This window comes from Tachyglossus aculeatus, chromosome 24 (genome assembly GCF_015852505.1).
Source record: "Tachyglossus aculeatus isolate mTacAcu1 chromosome 24, mTacAcu1.pri, whole genome shotgun sequence".
NCBI classification, from domain to species: Eukaryota; Metazoa; Chordata; class Mammalia; order Monotremata; family Tachyglossidae; genus Tachyglossus; species Tachyglossus aculeatus.
The window spans coordinates 27,977,240-27,992,958 of NC_052089.1; the positions used below are offsets into that span (position 1 = coordinate 27,977,240).

The 15,719-nt window shown below is 51.7% G+C and overlaps 2 protein-coding genes across 6 annotated transcripts in view; one reads left to right on the plus strand and one right to left on the minus strand.

The window, feature by feature from the left end:
• The window catches only part of JAM2 (junctional adhesion molecule 2), a 49,707-nt gene extending 44,065 nt beyond the window's left edge, over nt 1-5,642 (plus strand). For 3 of the 5 annotated variants that reach the window (XM_038766120.1, XM_038766121.1, XM_038766123.1), the window contains 2 exons: nt 1,278-1,320; nt 3,710-4,417. In XM_038766120.1, coding sequence (XP_038622048.1) covers nt 1,278-1,320; nt 3,710-3,875 — 209 coding nt within the window. In that variant the 3' untranslated portion in view covers nt 3,876-4,417. Of the gene's footprint in view, nt 1-1,277; nt 1,321-3,709; nt 4,418-4,483 lie in introns of those variants that run through there. The other 2 variants (XR_005456147.1, XM_038766122.1) reach the window with 2 other exon arrangements.
• Nucleotides 5,643-8,294: 2,652 nt separating this feature from the next.
• ATP5PF (ATP synthase peripheral stalk subunit F6) lies at nt 8,295-15,698 on the minus strand. The gene is made up of 4 exons (XM_038766118.1): nt 15,623-15,698; nt 12,785-12,967; nt 9,997-10,121; nt 8,295-8,410 (listed from the first exon to the last, which is right to left on the minus strand). Exons 2-4 carry the CDS (start codon nt 12,943-12,945, stop codon nt 8,373-8,375), a joined length of 324 nt encoding a protein of 107 aa, XP_038622046.1. The 5' UTR covers nt 12,946-12,967; nt 15,623-15,698; the 3' UTR covers nt 8,295-8,372.
• Between the last annotated feature and the right edge of the window lie 21 nt (nt 15,699-15,719).

A 15,719-nucleotide genomic window follows, 5' to 3' on the forward strand; every position in this document is an offset into this window, starting at 1 on the left:
AACTCACAGTCTTCATCCACATTTTCCAGATGAGGGAACTGAGGCCCAGAGAAGTGAAGTGACTTGCCCAAAGTCACACAGCTGACAATTGGCGGAGCCGGCATTTGAACCCGTGACCTCTGACTCCAAAGCCCGGGCTCTTTCCACTGAGCCACGCTGCTTCTCTACCTCATGGATGAGACCCCCCCCGCCAAACTCAGTTCCCTCAACATCAATTTGTTGAGCCCTATGTGCAGAACACTGTACAACAGAATAATAATAATAATGGCATTTATTAAGCGCTTACTATGTGCAAAGCACTGTTCTAAGCACTGGGGAGGTTACAAGGTGATCAGGTTGTCCCACGGGGGGCTCCCAGTCTTCATCCCCATTTTCCAGATGAGGGAACTGAGGCACAGATAAGTGACTGTTACCTCCTTCCCTTCCCCACAGCACCTGTATATATGTATATATGTGTGTACATATTTATTACTCTATTTATTTATTTTACTTGTACATATCTATTCTATTTATTTTCTTTTGTTAGTATGTTTGGTTTTGTTCTCTGTCTCCCCCTTCTAGATTGTGAGCCCGCTGTTGGGTAGGGACTGTCTCTATATGTTGCCAATTTGTACTTCCCAAGCGCTTAGTACAGTGCTCTGCACATAGTAAGCGCTCAATAAATACGATTGATGATGACTGTTACCTCCTTCCCTTCCCCACAGCACCTGTATATATGTATATATGTGTGTACATATTTATTACTCTATTTATTTTACTTGTACATATCTATTCTATTTATTTTATTTTGTTAGTATGTTTGGTTTTGTTCTCTGTCTCCCCCTTTTAGACTGTGAGCCCACTGTTGGGAAGGGACCGTCTCTAGATGTTGCCAACTTGGACTTCCCAAGCGCTTAGTACAGTGCTCTGCACACAGTAAGCACTCAATAAATACGATTGATTGATTGACTGATCAATTTGTGGAGCCCTTACTATGGGCAGAGCACTGGACAGCAGAAGGGTGGACATGTTCTCTGCCCACAAAGAATTTATATAATAGAGGAGTCATGGAGGCCCCTCGCCATTTCAGCACCAAACTCCCTCCATATCCCAGCTGTGGGCGTAGGGCAGCTGGGAGCCGCACTTAAGCGCTCAGTACAGTGCTCTGCACACAGTAAGCGCTCAATAAATACGATTGATTGATTGATCACCCCCGGCCCGGGAACGGACGGCTAGCTCGCGGACAACCGAGAAGGGGCTACCTGGTAACCGCTTTGCCTCCCACTTCCCGCCAACAGGAGGAACGACTCGGACCCCAAAGCCGCTCCCGGGAACGAAAGCGTGAGTACGGCCGGGACTCCGCGGGCCCGGGGGGAAACTGAGTCATCCGAACTAGGGGGAAGTAGTGTGCTTCCCAAGCGCTTAGCACAGTGCTCCGCACACAGGAAGCGCTCAATAAATACGAGTGAATGAATGAACAGACTGTGAGCCCACTGTTGGGTAGGGACTGTCTCTATATGTTGCCAGTTTGTACTTCCCAAGCGCTTAGTACAGTGCTCTGCACATAGTAAGCGCTCAATAAATACGATTGATGATGATGATGATGAACGAAAGTAGTGCGGCCCAGTGGATAGAGAACGGGCCTGACAACCCAGTGGGCTCAGTGTAGATACTCCAAGCCATCAGCTTTAAGGCACTCAATCAGCTCGCCTCATACTTCACCTCCCTGATATCTTACCACAAACTACACTTTGTTCATTATAACATGAATAGTTACTACCTGTGGCTGTGAGAAAGACCAGTCTTTCACATTCTTTTTCACCTTAAGATGTGTCCAAAGACCGATGGTGACTGTATTTTGAGATTTCAATAAGATGATTTTGGGTAGCTGCATATGAAGTTGAAAATTTTTCATTAATTTAATGTTGGTTGTCTTTTGAAAGCAAACCCACCTGCATAATTTGCATTTTGAACACCAACCGACTATCTACTTTGAGTTCCCCTACCTCACCTCTGATGGCTCGCTCACGTCCTCTCCCCGGCCTGGAATTCTCTCGCCCCTCATGTACACCAGGCCACCATTCTCAAGCCACTTAACTTCTCCGTGCCTCAGTTACCTCATCTGTAAAATGGGATTAAGACTGGGAGCCCCACGTGGGACAACCTGATCACCTTGTATCCCCCCAGCGCTTAGAACGGTGCTTTGCACATAGTAAGCGCTAAATAAATGCCATCATCGTCATCAACCCATCAATCAATAGCGTTTGGGGGCTTACCGTGTGCAGAGCGCTGTCACCTCCTCCAGGAAGCCTTCCAAGACTGAGCCCCTTCCTTCCTCTCCCCCCTCCCCCCCTCCATCCCCCCACCTTACCTCCTTCCCTTCCCCACAGCACCTGTATATATGTTTGTACATATTTATTACTCTATTTATTGATTTATTTTACTTGTACATATCTGTTCTATTTATTTTATTTTGTTAGTATGTTTGGTTTTGTTCTCTGTCTCCCCCTTTTAGACTGTGAGCCCACTGTTGGTAGGGACAGTCTCCATATGTTGCCAACTTGTACTTCCCAAGCGCTTAGTACAGTGCTCTGCACACAGTAAGCGCTCAATAAATACGATTGATTGATTGATTGAACTAAGGGCTTGGGACAGTCCAAGGCAGCAGAGTTGGGAGACACGTTCCCTGCCCACCACTCACCTGCTGTGTGTGACCTTGGGCAAGTCACTTCACTTCTCCGTGCCTCAGTTCCCTCAACTGCAAATGGGGATTCGATACCTGTTCCCCCTCCTCATTCATTCATTCATTCATTCAATCGTATTTATTGAGCGCTTACTGTGTGCAGAACACTGGACTAAGCGCATGGGAAGTACAAGTTGGCAACATATGGAGACGGTCCCTACCCAACAGCGGGTTCTCAGTCTAGAAGGGGGAGACAGAGAACAAAACCAAACGTATTAACAAAATAAAATAAATAGAATAAATATCATCATCATCAATCGTATTTACTGAGCGCTTACTATGTGCACAGCACTGTACTAAGCGCTTGGGAAGTACAAATTGGCAACATATAGAGACAGTCCCTACCCAACATTGGGCTCACAGTCTAGAAGGGGGAGACAGAGAACAAAACCAAACATACTAACAAAATAAAATAGAATAGATATGTACAAGTAAAATAAATAAATAAATAGAGTAACAAATATGTACAAACATCTATACATATATACAGGTGCTGTGGGGAAGGGAAGGAGGTAAGATGGGGGGGATGGAGGGGGGGCGAGGGGGAGAGGAAGGAAGGGGCTCAGTCTGGGAAGGCCTCCTGGAGGAGGTGTGAACAGACACATTCCCTGCCCACATCGAGCTTACGGGCTAGAGGGAGAGATGCTAATATAAACAAATAAATGACAGATAGGGACATAAGTGGCGTGGGGCTGGGAGCGGGGGATGAATAAAGGGAGCAAGGCAGGGTGACGCGGAAGGGAGGGGGAGAGGAGGAAAGGAGGCCGTAGTCAGGGAAGGCCTCCTGGAGGAGATGGGCCTTCGCCAAGGCTTTGGACGGGGAGAGAATGTTGGATTTGAGGAGGGATGCGGTTGAGAGGTCGAGGGTGAGACGGATGGGATTGGGGTACTGCGGAGAGGTTGGAGCGAAACGTGTGGGCCGGATTGAAGGAGGCAAGGTGACTGAGTGCTTTCACAAGGCGGATGGATGCCTCTCTCCCGCTTCAGGATTTCAGACACACCAAATCCTTCGTCATTTAGAAGCCCCCACCCCCGCCAAATGCCCCCCAAGAGGAGAACCCCAAGTCCCCTTCTCTGCCAAGTGCGCCGGGCCACTTCTGGAGCCGGTCACCCCCGCCCGGGGGTCCCGCCGAGCCCGCACCACAGCCGGTGACGTCCCCCGGGCCCGCGGACCGGCTGGCCGGACGACAGCTTCCCCGAGCCCACCCGGGATCCGAGCCCCTGGACCCTCGGTGTCCGGCTTTGGTTCTGGGCCCGCGTCCGGCCCGCTGGGGCAGAAGGCAGGAAGCCAGCCCGCCCCCCACCATCACAATTAACACCGCTGCGTCCAAACGGCCCATCCCGCCGCCACCGTCCAGCGGGGAGAACAATAGCCGGCGAGGAAGGGCTGACCCCTCGCTGGCTCCGGGCCCGGAGAAGGGAGGAGCGGGAGGCCAACGGAAAGCCTCGGGCAACCCGCACCTTAACACAAGGCCCGCGCCGAAGCGCGTGGTCCGTCAAGAGTTTGGCCCGGAAGAAAACCGGGCAGCTCTGCCAAGGACGCCAGTCTCCCCCAACTCAAGGAAAAATGAGGGGCGGTAGTAGCCACCCACCGCAGACGAGGTAGCCTTGTTTCCAGGCCGGGATGCGTGTGGATTGCCAAGTGGGGTCCCCTGGAAACGTCCCTCAGCGTCCAAGGAAGGTCAGGCCTGAAAGATCCTCTCCTTCCGTGTGGATTGCCAAGTGGGGTCCCCTGGAAACGTCCCTCAGCGTCCAAGGAAGGTCAGGCCTGAAAGATCCTCTCCTTCCCCCGTTGCTGGGCACAGACACCTCGGACTGGAAGCAGAGAAGGTGGGAATTTCGACCGCGCCACCGGGAAGCCGGCGGTCCCAGCCGACCCCCCATCTCCTCGCCATCTGGACCAACAGTGGGGAGGGGGTGATCGCCCCCCGAGAGCGGGGCCCCGACGTCACGCTTGTGCGGACCGAGAGACGTCAAGGGAGGACGCCGGGCCGAGGCGGGGATTCGCGCTACCCTTCGGGCTCGCTATCTTCTTCCGCAACTGCAGGAAAACAAGTTGGCACCTTGACTTTACAAAACCCAGGAGGAAGTCATCTTTCCCGACGTCCTTCGGGGCACCACGCTCCCATTCGTCAGCTCGCGGACACAAGGCAGGGCGCTACTCCCAAAAGTGGCAGCGCCATCGTCTCATCCAAGACGCTAGCGCTCCAGCCCCAAACAAGCCTAGATTTTCCCAGTGCCTGGGGTATCTCCTCCGTCCCCCCACCCCGGTGATGGCTGTCCAAACCAAGTCGCCATTTGAGAGGTCACAAACGTCCAACGTCCACACCAGCGAGCTCCAATCGGGGCTCAGGCCATCCCGGTTATCCGCTGAAAGATCCGCGTTCAAAAAGCACAAGTCCCGCTCAGACCTTCAAACCATCACCCGCTTCCAACCTGAAATCGAGGTCATCGGCCGAGCTCCGACACCTTTCCCAGGCCACGGGAGACACCCGCATTAAGCGGCCCTAGCCGGAGAGTCACGAGGCGGATATTTTTGGCCTCTCCGGAGCTCGAATACTTTCATCTTGAAGATCTGCCCATAGCGGCGGAAATGGCAATTCTCCAGTACGAAGGCAAGCGTATTTTGACACCGATTTTTTTTTTAACGTATTAAAACGATTCCACACCAGATCGCCAACTGTGTTTTCTCACTCTGGAATTGGGGCGGGAGCTTGATGAATTCTGCAGCAACTTTTGAGACATTTAGCACCTCCATTTGCCAATATCGCTTTTTTTTTTTAGAAAGGAGATGTCCGCTCGCTCTCGCTAGACCGTCAGCTCCTCGTGGGCAGGCAACGCCTACCGACTGCTGTATTGTACTATTCCAAGCGCTTAGCATAGTGCTCTGCGCACAGAAAGCACTCAATAAATATCCTGATGGAATAACCCAAGTAGCTGGCCCAGTGATTTTAATCCCATCATTCCTAAGGAAACGAGGGTTTCCCGGGGGCCGGTACCAAGGGATACATCATCCGGGCTTCGGGGGAGTTAGCGCTTTTCAGATTCCGGGCATTGATGCCTTCCCTCTGAGAAACGATGGGGAATTAAGCACTCAGTACAGTGCTTCGTACATAGTAAGCGCTCAATAAATATGGTTGAATGAATTGCTTACCTGTCCAGTATCCCGAAGGAATGGAACTTGATGAGCGGGAATAATTTGGTAGAAGTCGTAATGCACCAGAGTGAGCCCATACCCTGTGTCCCCCTCCAAGGAGCGGCACGACCTAGCGGATAGAGCCTGGGCATCACCAGGACCTGGGTTCTAATCACCGCCCTGCCGCCTGTCTGCCGTGTGACCTTGGGCAAGTCACTTCCCTTCTCTGGGCCTCAATTACCTCACCTGCAAAATGGGGATTAATACCCTGAGCCCCATGGGGGACAGGGGCTGGGTCTACCCTGATCAGCGCTTAGTACAGTGTCTGTCAGAGTAAGCGCTTAATAAGTCACCTAAACTTTTGGGGCCTCAGGTGTCCTCACCTGTAGCCTTTTTACCTCTACTGCTCTCACCCAAGCGAAGCAGCGTGGCTCAGTGGGAAGAGCCCGGGCTTTGGAGTCAGAGGTCATGGGTTCAAATCCCGGCTCCGCCACTTGTCAGCTGTGTGACTTCACTTCTCTGTGCCTCAGTTACCTCATCTGGAAAATGGGGGTTAAGCCTGCGAGCCCCACGCGGGACAACTTGATCACCTTGTAGCTACCCCAGCGCTTAGAACAGTGCTTTGCACATAGTAAGCGCTTAACAAAGGCGTTTAGGAGGCCTTCCCAGGCTGAGCCCCCTCCTTCCTCTCCCCCTCCAAACCTCCTTCCCCTTCCCACAGCACCTGTATATATGTTTGTACATATTTATTACTCTATTTATTTATTTTACTTGTACATATCTATTCAATTTATTTTATTTTGTTAGTATGTTTGGTTTTGTTCTCTGTCTCCCTCTTTTAGACTGTGAGCCCGCTGTTGGGCCGGGACCGTCTCTGTATGTTGCCAACTTGTACTTCCCAAATGCTTAATACAGTGCTCTGCACACAGTAAGCGCTCAATACGATTGAATGAGTGAACAAATACCATTATTATCATTATTATCAGCATTACAGGGCACTACACCGAAGGGACGTTCACTAAACCCTACTACTAACAATTAGTATGTTGACCGGATGCCTGCCCTCAAGGGGCTGATTGGTTGTGGGGGAAAGCGGGGAGGAAGAAGAGGCAGACGCTAAATCACATGAAGGAGGAACTCATAAAGTAGAGAAGCCGTGTGGCCTAGGGGATACAGCCTGGGCGCCAGAAGGACCTGGGTTCTAACCCTGGTTCCACCGCTTCTCTGCTTTGGGACCCTGGGCAAATCACTTCACTTCTCTGGGCCTCAGTTCCCTCACCTGTAAAGTGGGGGTTAAGACCGCAATCCTCACGTGGGACGAGGACTGAGTCCAACCTGATAACCCTGTATCTACCCCAGCGCTTAGAATAGTGCCCCGCAAAGAGGAAGAGCTTCACAGATACCATTTAAATTAAAACGGCATAAAGATACCCATACAGTCTTTTAGGCCGTGAGCCCACTGTCGGGTAGGGACTGTCTCTATACGTTGCCAATTTGTACTTCCCAAGCGCTTAGTACAGTGCTCTGCATGCAGTAAGCCCTCAATAAATACAATTGATCATCATGATGACAAATGTTTAGTTCTGTGCACTTCAGGGGGGCTCAATAAATCCTATCAATCAATCGTATTTATTGAGCGCAGTTCTGTGCACTTCAGAAGGGCTCAATAAATCCCATCAATCAATCGTATTTATAGAGTGCTTACTGTGTGCAGAGCACTGCACTAAGTGCTTGGGAAGTGCTTTCAAGGCCCTGCTGAGAGCTCACCTCCTCCAGGAGGCCTTCCCAGACTGAGCCCCTTCCTTCCTCTCCCCCTCGTCCCCCCCTCCATCCCCCCATCTTACCTCCTTCCCTTCCCCACAGCACCTGTATATATGTATACATGGTTGTACATATTTATTACTCTATTTATTTCTTTATTTTACTTGTACATATCTATCCTGTTTATTTTGTTTTGTTGATATGTTTGGTTCTGTTCTCTGTCTCCCCCTTTTAGACTGTGAGCCCACTGTTGGGTAGGGACTGTCTCTATGTGTTGCCAATTTGTACTTCCCAAGCGCTTAGTACAGTGCTCTGCACATAGTAAGCGCTCAATAAATACGATTGATGATGACTGATGATGGGAAGTACAAGTTGTCAACCTACAGAGACGGTGCCCTACCCAATCGATTGGGCGAAGTGTCGTGGGTATGCGTGGAGCGGTGCTTCTGAAAAACGAGGCAAACGAGAGCGGGTAGGGCACGGGAACTTCCATGGAAGCAGGGGACTGACCTTCTCGCGATCCTGGCCGAATCCCATTTGGGGTGTCCGCCCACGTCCACGGCCCGGGGGGTCCCTAGGCTGCACGGAGGCCGTGGGGCCTCTAACCACGGGTCCCCCCCAGCCCGGCCTCCGTCCCCCCGACAGCCTCCGCCCTCCAGGAAGCGAGGACGCGCCTGCAGGGAGATTCCAGTTTATTAAAGGTTCGAAGGAAGGTTCCCCGCGCTTAGACCACCTGGACGCCCCGGACTCTCTTCAAGCCTGAGGCTTCGGCGCTTCTTCGAACTTGGGGTCTAGGAAGAGAAAAGGAGACCGCTGGGTAAGAAGCGGGCGCCGGGGATCAATCAATCGTATTTATCGAGCGCTTCCTGTGTGCAGAGCACTGTACTGAGCGCTTGGGAAGTCCAAGTTGGCAACATATAGAGACAGTCCCTACCCAACAGTGGGCTCACAGTCTAGGATGCCCCCGGGGAGCTCAGGCTCTGGTTCTCGGAGGGAGAAACCACCCCCCGACAGCCATTCTCCCTTCCTTAGAGAAGCAGCGTGGCTCAGTGGAAAGAGCCCGGGCTTTGGAGTCAGAGGTCACGGGTTCAAATCCCGGCTCCGCCAACTATCAGCTGTGTGACTTTGGGCAAGTCCCTTCTCTGGGCCTCGGCTACCTCATCTGTAAAATGGGGATGAAGACTGTGAGCCCCATGTGGGACAACCTGATCACCTTGTAACCTCCCCAGCGCTCTGCACATAGTAAGCGCTTAATAAATGCCATTATTATTATTATTGTTCCTTCTGTTGCGCTAACACAGAGAAGCAGCGTGGCTCAATGGAAAGAGCCCGGGCTTTGGAGTCGGGGGTCATGGGTTCAAATCCCGGCTCCGCCAACTGTCAGCTGGGTGACTTTGGGCAAGTCACTTCACTTCTCTAGGCCTGTTACCTCATCAGTAAAACGGCGATTAAGACTGTGAGCCCCCCGTGGGACAACCTGAACAGCCTGTAACCTCCCCAGCACTTAGAACAGTGCTTTGCACGCAGTAAGCGCTTAATAAATGCCATCATTATTGTTATTATTACGGGCAGCCAGGCCGAGATCGTCCCATCACTCTCCGGGAGACAGACTGACGGATGGACATACTGTCTGTGACTGTGAGCCCACTGTTGGGTAGGGACTGTCTCTATATGTTGCCAACTTGTACTTCCCAAGTGCTTAGTACAGTGCTCTGCACACAGTAGTGCTCAATAAATACGATTGATGATGATGATGATGATGATGACATCCGCACACGCAATGAGGCGGCTTCAAACTGGACGCCTCAGCAGACCCCGACGGAACAAAAGCGGAAATGAAGGAGGGCAGCACACGTTTCTACCAGACCCTTGGGGGTTCCAAGCAGGCCACGGGGCCGGCGCTTCGACCGGCCCGATTTTATTTATTTTGTTAATAATGTGCATCTAGCTTTATTTCTATTTGCTCTGATGACTTTGACACCCGTCCACATGTTGTTTTGTTATGTCTCTCCCTTCTAGACTGTGAGCCTGTTGTTGGGTGGGGACCGTCTCTGTTGCCGACTTGGACTTAGTACAGCGCTCTGCACACAGTAAGCGCTCAGTAAATATGATTGACTGACTGAATGAGTGAATGAACACACGTACGTATGTGTTCCTTTCATCTGGGGAAACGCCCCGGTGGCCTGCACGTCTATCTCTGAAGGCGGCTTTCTTTTCAAACAACGGGGTGTTCCCTCAGGGAGACGGGTGGAAGGGGCCACACACCTCCACGGGCCGAGCCAGGGGATCGCTCCGCCTAAACCCGCCCCCACCCCGTGTCGGCGGGGAGGGAGCCGGTGGCCCTCCGCTCCCCCGCCGGACCCCGTTCCCGACTCACCTTCGAACTTGAATTCTGGGAACGTGTTCATGTCGGCTTTGCCGTACATCTGCTTCAGCCTGAAGAGTTCCCGGTCCAGATCCTGCTGGTAGTCGGGGCCGGCGTCCACGGGCCCGCCGGCTGTCCTAAGGGCCACGGGCAGAGTTAAGGGCCGCGCCCCCTGCCCCGCCGGGCCCCGGGTGACTACAGCTAGCAGGTCCGACTCCCAGAGTGAAGCCCCCTCCCCACTTTGAGCCCCTCTTGCTTCCTCGGCACGGGACTCGGGTTCCCGCGGCTTCGCCGAGCCACGGCCTGTGCCCTACTGGCAGCTCACCTCCTCCATGAGGCCTTCCCAGACTGAGCCCCCCTTTTCCTCTCCTCCTCCCCACCCCCCCGCCCTACCTCCTTCCCCTCCCCACAGCACCTGTATATATGTTTGTACAGACTTATTATTTTACTTGTATATATCTACTATTCATTTTCTTAATGATGTGCATCTAGCTTTATTTCCGTTTATTCTGATGACTCGACACCTGTAAACATGTTCTGTTTTGTCGTGTCTCCCCCTTCTAGACCGTGAACCCGTTGTTGGGTAGGGAACCGGCTCTATATGCTGTCCACTTGTCCTTCCCAAGCGCTTAGTACACTGCTCTGCACACACTGAGCGCTCAATAAATATGACTGAATGAATGAATGAATGCCCGGCGTCCTCGTTCCCCTTTCCCTGCTGGAGGGTTTGTTCCAGAGGCTTACACTCTATTTACTGGCTGCCTGTTTCACCTAACAGAAACTCCTTTCTGTGGGCTTTAAAACCCTCAATCTCCTTGCCCCTCCTTCCTCACCTCACTCCTCTCCTACTCCATTTCGCTCCTCTAATGCCAACCTTCTCACCGGGTCTCCATCTCACCTCCTCCCTCTTCACATCGAATTAATTTCCTGCCATTCAATGCCTCATTGAAGGCATATGTCCTCCAGGAAGATTTCCCTAAGCGCTTTTTTCCTTTTCTTCCACTCCCTTCTGCGTCATCTTGACTCGCCCCATTTATTCACCCCCTCCACGCCACTTATGTCCATATCTGCAATTTTATCGATCTCTATGTCTACCTCCCCTTCTAGACTGTAAACTCATTGTGGGCAGGGGATGAGTTGGTTCTATTGTTCTCTTTCAAACACTTAGTCTAGTGCCCTGTACGCTCACAGTAAGTGCTCACTAAATTAAACAGAATTTCCCTTCGCACCTGAACAGGGCATGTAATAATAAAAATAATTGTGCTATTTGTTAAGTGCTATGTGGCAGGCACCCGTACTAAGCGCTGGCGGTGGGGAGGTGGGGAGATACAAACAAATCGGGTTGGGTACAGTCCCTGTCCCACCTGGGGCTCAGTCTCAATCCCTATTTTACAGGTGAGGCAACTGAGGCACAGAGAAGTGAAGCGACTTGCCCAAGGTCACACAGCAGACAAGTGGCGGAGCTGGGCTTAGAACCCATGGCCTCTGACTCCAAAATCCGTGCTCAATGAGGATTCAACACCCTTCGCTAATATCAAAATAATGACAATTACGGTATTTGTTGAGCGCTAAGGGGTCTGAACGACCTGGGGTTCTAATTCCGGCTCCACCACGTCGCCTGCTGTGTGATTTGGGGCAAGAAACTTCACTTCTCTGGGCCTCCGTTCCCTCATCTCTAAAATGCCATCATTTTAAGCGCTTAATAAATGCCATCATCATTATTATTATTATTATTATGGGCAGCCAGGCCGAGATCACTCCCCGGGAGACAGAGCGACGGACGGACATACACACACGCGATGAGGCGGCTTCACAATGGACGCTTGCAGCAGAGCCCGACGGAACAAAAGCGGAAATGAAGGGGGGCAAAAACACGTTTCTACCCGTCCCTCTGGGCCCTAAATGGGACAGGGACTGCGTCCAACCTCATTAGCCGGTATCTACCCCAGCACTCAGAACATCATCAATCGTATTTATTGAGCGCTTACTGTGTGCAGAGCACTGTACTAAGCTCTTGGGAAGCACAAATTGGCAACATACAGAGACAGTCCCTACCCAACAGTGGGCTCACAGTCTTAAAGAACAGTGCTTAGTGCACAGTAAGTGCTTTTTAACCAATATCATTATTTTATTTTTTTTCTCCTCTTGGCCTCAATTCCCTTGCCTGAAGGCGGGGATTAAAACAGTGAGCCTCCCAAGGAACACGGACCGTGTCCAACCCGATTAATTTGTATTCACCCCAGCACTTAGTGCACTGGCTGGCATATAGAGAATCAATCAATCGTATTTATTGAGCGCTTACTGTGTGCAGAACACTGGACTAAGCGCTTGGGAAGTCCAAGTTGGCAACATATAGAGGCAGTCGTCATCAATCGTAGTTATTGAGCGCTTACTATGTGCAGAGCACTGTACTAAGTGCTTGGGACAGTCCCTACCCAACAGTGGGCTCACAGTCTAAAAGCAGCGTGGCTCGGTGGAAAGAGCCCGGGCTTTGGAGTCAGAGGTCATGGGTTCAAATCCCGGCTCCGCCACTTGTCAGCTGTGTGACTTGGGGCAAGTCACTCCACTTCTCCGGGCCTCAGTTCCCTCGTCTGTCAAATGGGGATGAAGACCGTGAGCCCCCCGCGGGGCGACTTGATCGCCTTGTAGCCTCCCCAGCGCTTAGCACAGAGTAAGCGCTAATAAATGCTGTCATCACCATCACTTAAACACCAATAAAACCCCCCCAGAAAACGGTCAAGCGGGGCACCCCGCCGAGCCCGGCACACTTAGGCGTTTTGAGCTCAACCAGTTCACTCACTGCCTCTTGGTTCTGTATTCTCGGATCTTGTCCACGAAGAGCTTCTGGATGGGATCGAGCTGCTTGAACGCCACGGCCGAGGCGCCCACGTTCCTCCTCAGGTGGACGGACACGGCGGAGCGGAGGACGGAGGAAAGCCGGAACAGCTTCTGGAGGATCATGGTGACCCTACCGGCAGTTCAGCTAGCCGGTGCGGGGGGAAAAAGAAAAAAGAGAAAGAGCCACGAGAGTTCAAACCCTTCTTCCTCAAACCGGATCTCACCCTGATTTTCCCGCCGTCCGGGGAACGCTGTGCTGACCGCTCAGAAGAGAAGCGGCGAGGATTTTATTTTATTAGTATGTTGGGTTTTGTTCTCTGCCTCCCCCTTTTAGACTGTGAGCCCACTGTTGGGTAGGGACTGTATATGTTGCCAACTTGGACTTCCCAAGCGCTTAGTCCAGTGCTCTGCACACAGTAAGCGCTCAATAAATACGATTGATTGATTATGGGGGACCCACGAGCTAGAATCATCGCTCCGCTACGAAAATCACTTCAACCCCCAGAGCCTCGTTTTTCTCACTGGGCTAAGATCCCCGCTCTCCCTTTAACATCGTGAGCTTCAAGTGATCTGTCAACTTTCTACCTACCCTGATGCTTTCCAATACGGGAATTCATTCGCTCAATCGTATTTATTGAGCGCTTACTGTGTGCAGAGCACTGTACTAAGCGCTTGGGAAGTCAATCTCCGTACAGAGCACCGTACTAAGCACTTGGGAGAGTAAAATACAACAGCAGCCCCGGTCCCTGGTCGTAACGAAGGAAGCGCTGAATACCACGGTTAGCCAACTGGAAGGAGTCACTAGCCTCCCAGGTGGGAGGGAAAGGGTGTGACTGTGTGGACTCCTTAGGCAAAACCAGCCCAGGTGAGCGCTTAGTACAGTTCCACATTTGGTCAGGGCCACTGAATAATTGGTCCGGGTTTAGCCGGCCTTGGAGTGACCGGACGGGCGACCTTGGCCATAACCAGACCCTTCCTCCCAGCCCCGGCGAAACATAATAATAACGATGACGGCATTTTATTAAGTGCTTACTATGTGCAAAGCACTGTTCTGAGTGCTGGGGAGTTTACAAGGTGATCAGGTTGTCCCACGGTGGGGGGGCTCCAAGTCTTCATCCCCATTTTACAGATGAGGGAACTGAGACCCAGAGAGCCCCCAAAGTCACACAGCTGACAAGTGGCAGAGCCGGGATTTGAACCCATGACCTCTGACTCCAAAGCCCGGGCTCTTTCCACCGAGCCACGCTGCTTCTTCAATTGTCAGCTGGGTGGGTTTGGGTAAGTCACTTCACTTCTGTGGGCCTCAGTTCCCTCATCTGTAAAAGGGGGATGAAGACAGTGAGCCCCACGTGGGACAACCTGATCACCTTGTATCTCCCCAGTGCCTGGAACAGTGCTTGGCACAGAGTAGGTGCTTAACAAATACCCTCATCACTCCAGAGCTTAACACAGTGCCTGGCACACAGCAGGTGCTGAAAAAGGGACCCCGATGATGATGATGCAGCATGGCTCTGTGGAAAGAGCCCAGGCTTGGGAGTCAGAGTTCATGGGTTCGAATCCCGGCTCCACCACTTGTCAGCTGGGTGACTTTGGGCGAGTCACTTCACTTCTCTGGGCCTCAGTGACCTCATCTGTAAAATGGGGATGAAGACTGTGAGCCCCCTGTGGGACAACCTGATCACCTTGTAACCTCCCCAGTGCTTAGAACAGTGCTTTGCACATGGTAAGCACTTAATAAATGCCATTATTAATTCATTCATTTATTCAATCGTATTTATTGAGCGCTTACTGTGTGCAGAGCACTGTACTAAGCACTTGGGAAGTACAAGTTGGCAGCATATAGAGACGGTCCCTACCCAACAGCGGGCTCACAGTCTAGAAGGGGGAGACAGAGAACAAAACATATTAACAAAATAAAAGAAATAGAATAAATATGTACATATAAAATAGAGTAATAAACCCATACAAACATATACACATATATACAGTTGCTGTGGGGAAGGGAAGGAGGTAAGGCGGGGGGGATGGAGAGGGGAAGGAGGGGGAGAGGAAGGAGGGGGCTCAGTCTGGGAAGGCCTATTAATAATTATTAATATTATTATGGGTTCGAATCCCAGCTCCGCCACTTGTCAGCTGTGTGACTTTGGGCAAGTCACTTAACTTCTCTGTGCCTCAGTTCCCTCATCTGTAAAATGAGGATGAAGACTGTGAGCCCCCCGTGGGGCAACCTGATCACCTTGCAACCTCCCCAGCGCTTAGAACAGTGCTCTGCACGTAGTAAGCGCTTCATAAATTCCATTATTATTATTATGGGTTCGAATCCCGGCTCCACCGAGTGTCAGCTGTGTGACTTTGGGCGAGTCACTTCACTGGGCCTCAGTTCCTTCAGCTGTAAAATGGGGATGAAGACTGGGAGCCCCCCGTGGGGCCACCTGATCGCCTTGTAACCTCCCCAGCGCTTAGAACAGTGATTTTCATAATAGTAAGCGCTTAATAAATGCCATTATTATTGTTATTATTATGGGTTCGAATCCCGGCTCCGCCAATTACCAGCTGTGTGACTCTGGGCAAGTCGCTTCACTTCTCTGGGCCTCAGTCACCTCATCTAGAAAATGGGGATGAAGACTGGGAGCCCCCCATGGGACCACCTCATCACCTTGCTACCTCCCCAGCGCTTAGAACAGTGCTTTGTGCATAGTAAGCGCTTAATAAATACCATGATTATTGTTATTATTATTATTATTATTATGAGGAGGAGGAGGAGGCGGGCCGGGGTCCGCGCGCGGGGTCAGGGAGTCACCTTGGGCGGCCAAGTCGTCGTGCCCTCCTTGATTGGCAGCTCCGAGGGACTTCCGGTGGGGGATAGACCCGCCCACCCCGCCCAACGCGCGGGGCAT

Bases quoted from the DNA above. Each gene is read 5' to 3' on its own strand.
- ATP5PF (XM_038766118.1), bottom strand. From the start codon at position 12,945: ATGATCCTCCAGAAGCTGTTCCGGCTTTCCTCCGTCCTCCGCTCCGCC. The intron at 10,122-12,784 runs GTGAGTGAACTG...CGTGGCCCTTAG, and splicing joins GAATACAGAACCAAGAGGCA to GACAGCCGGCGGGCCCGTGG. The intron at 8,411-9,996 runs GTGAGTCGGGAA...TTCTCTTCCTAG, and splicing joins CCCAGAATTCAAGTTCGAAG to ACCCCAAGTTCGAAGAAGCG.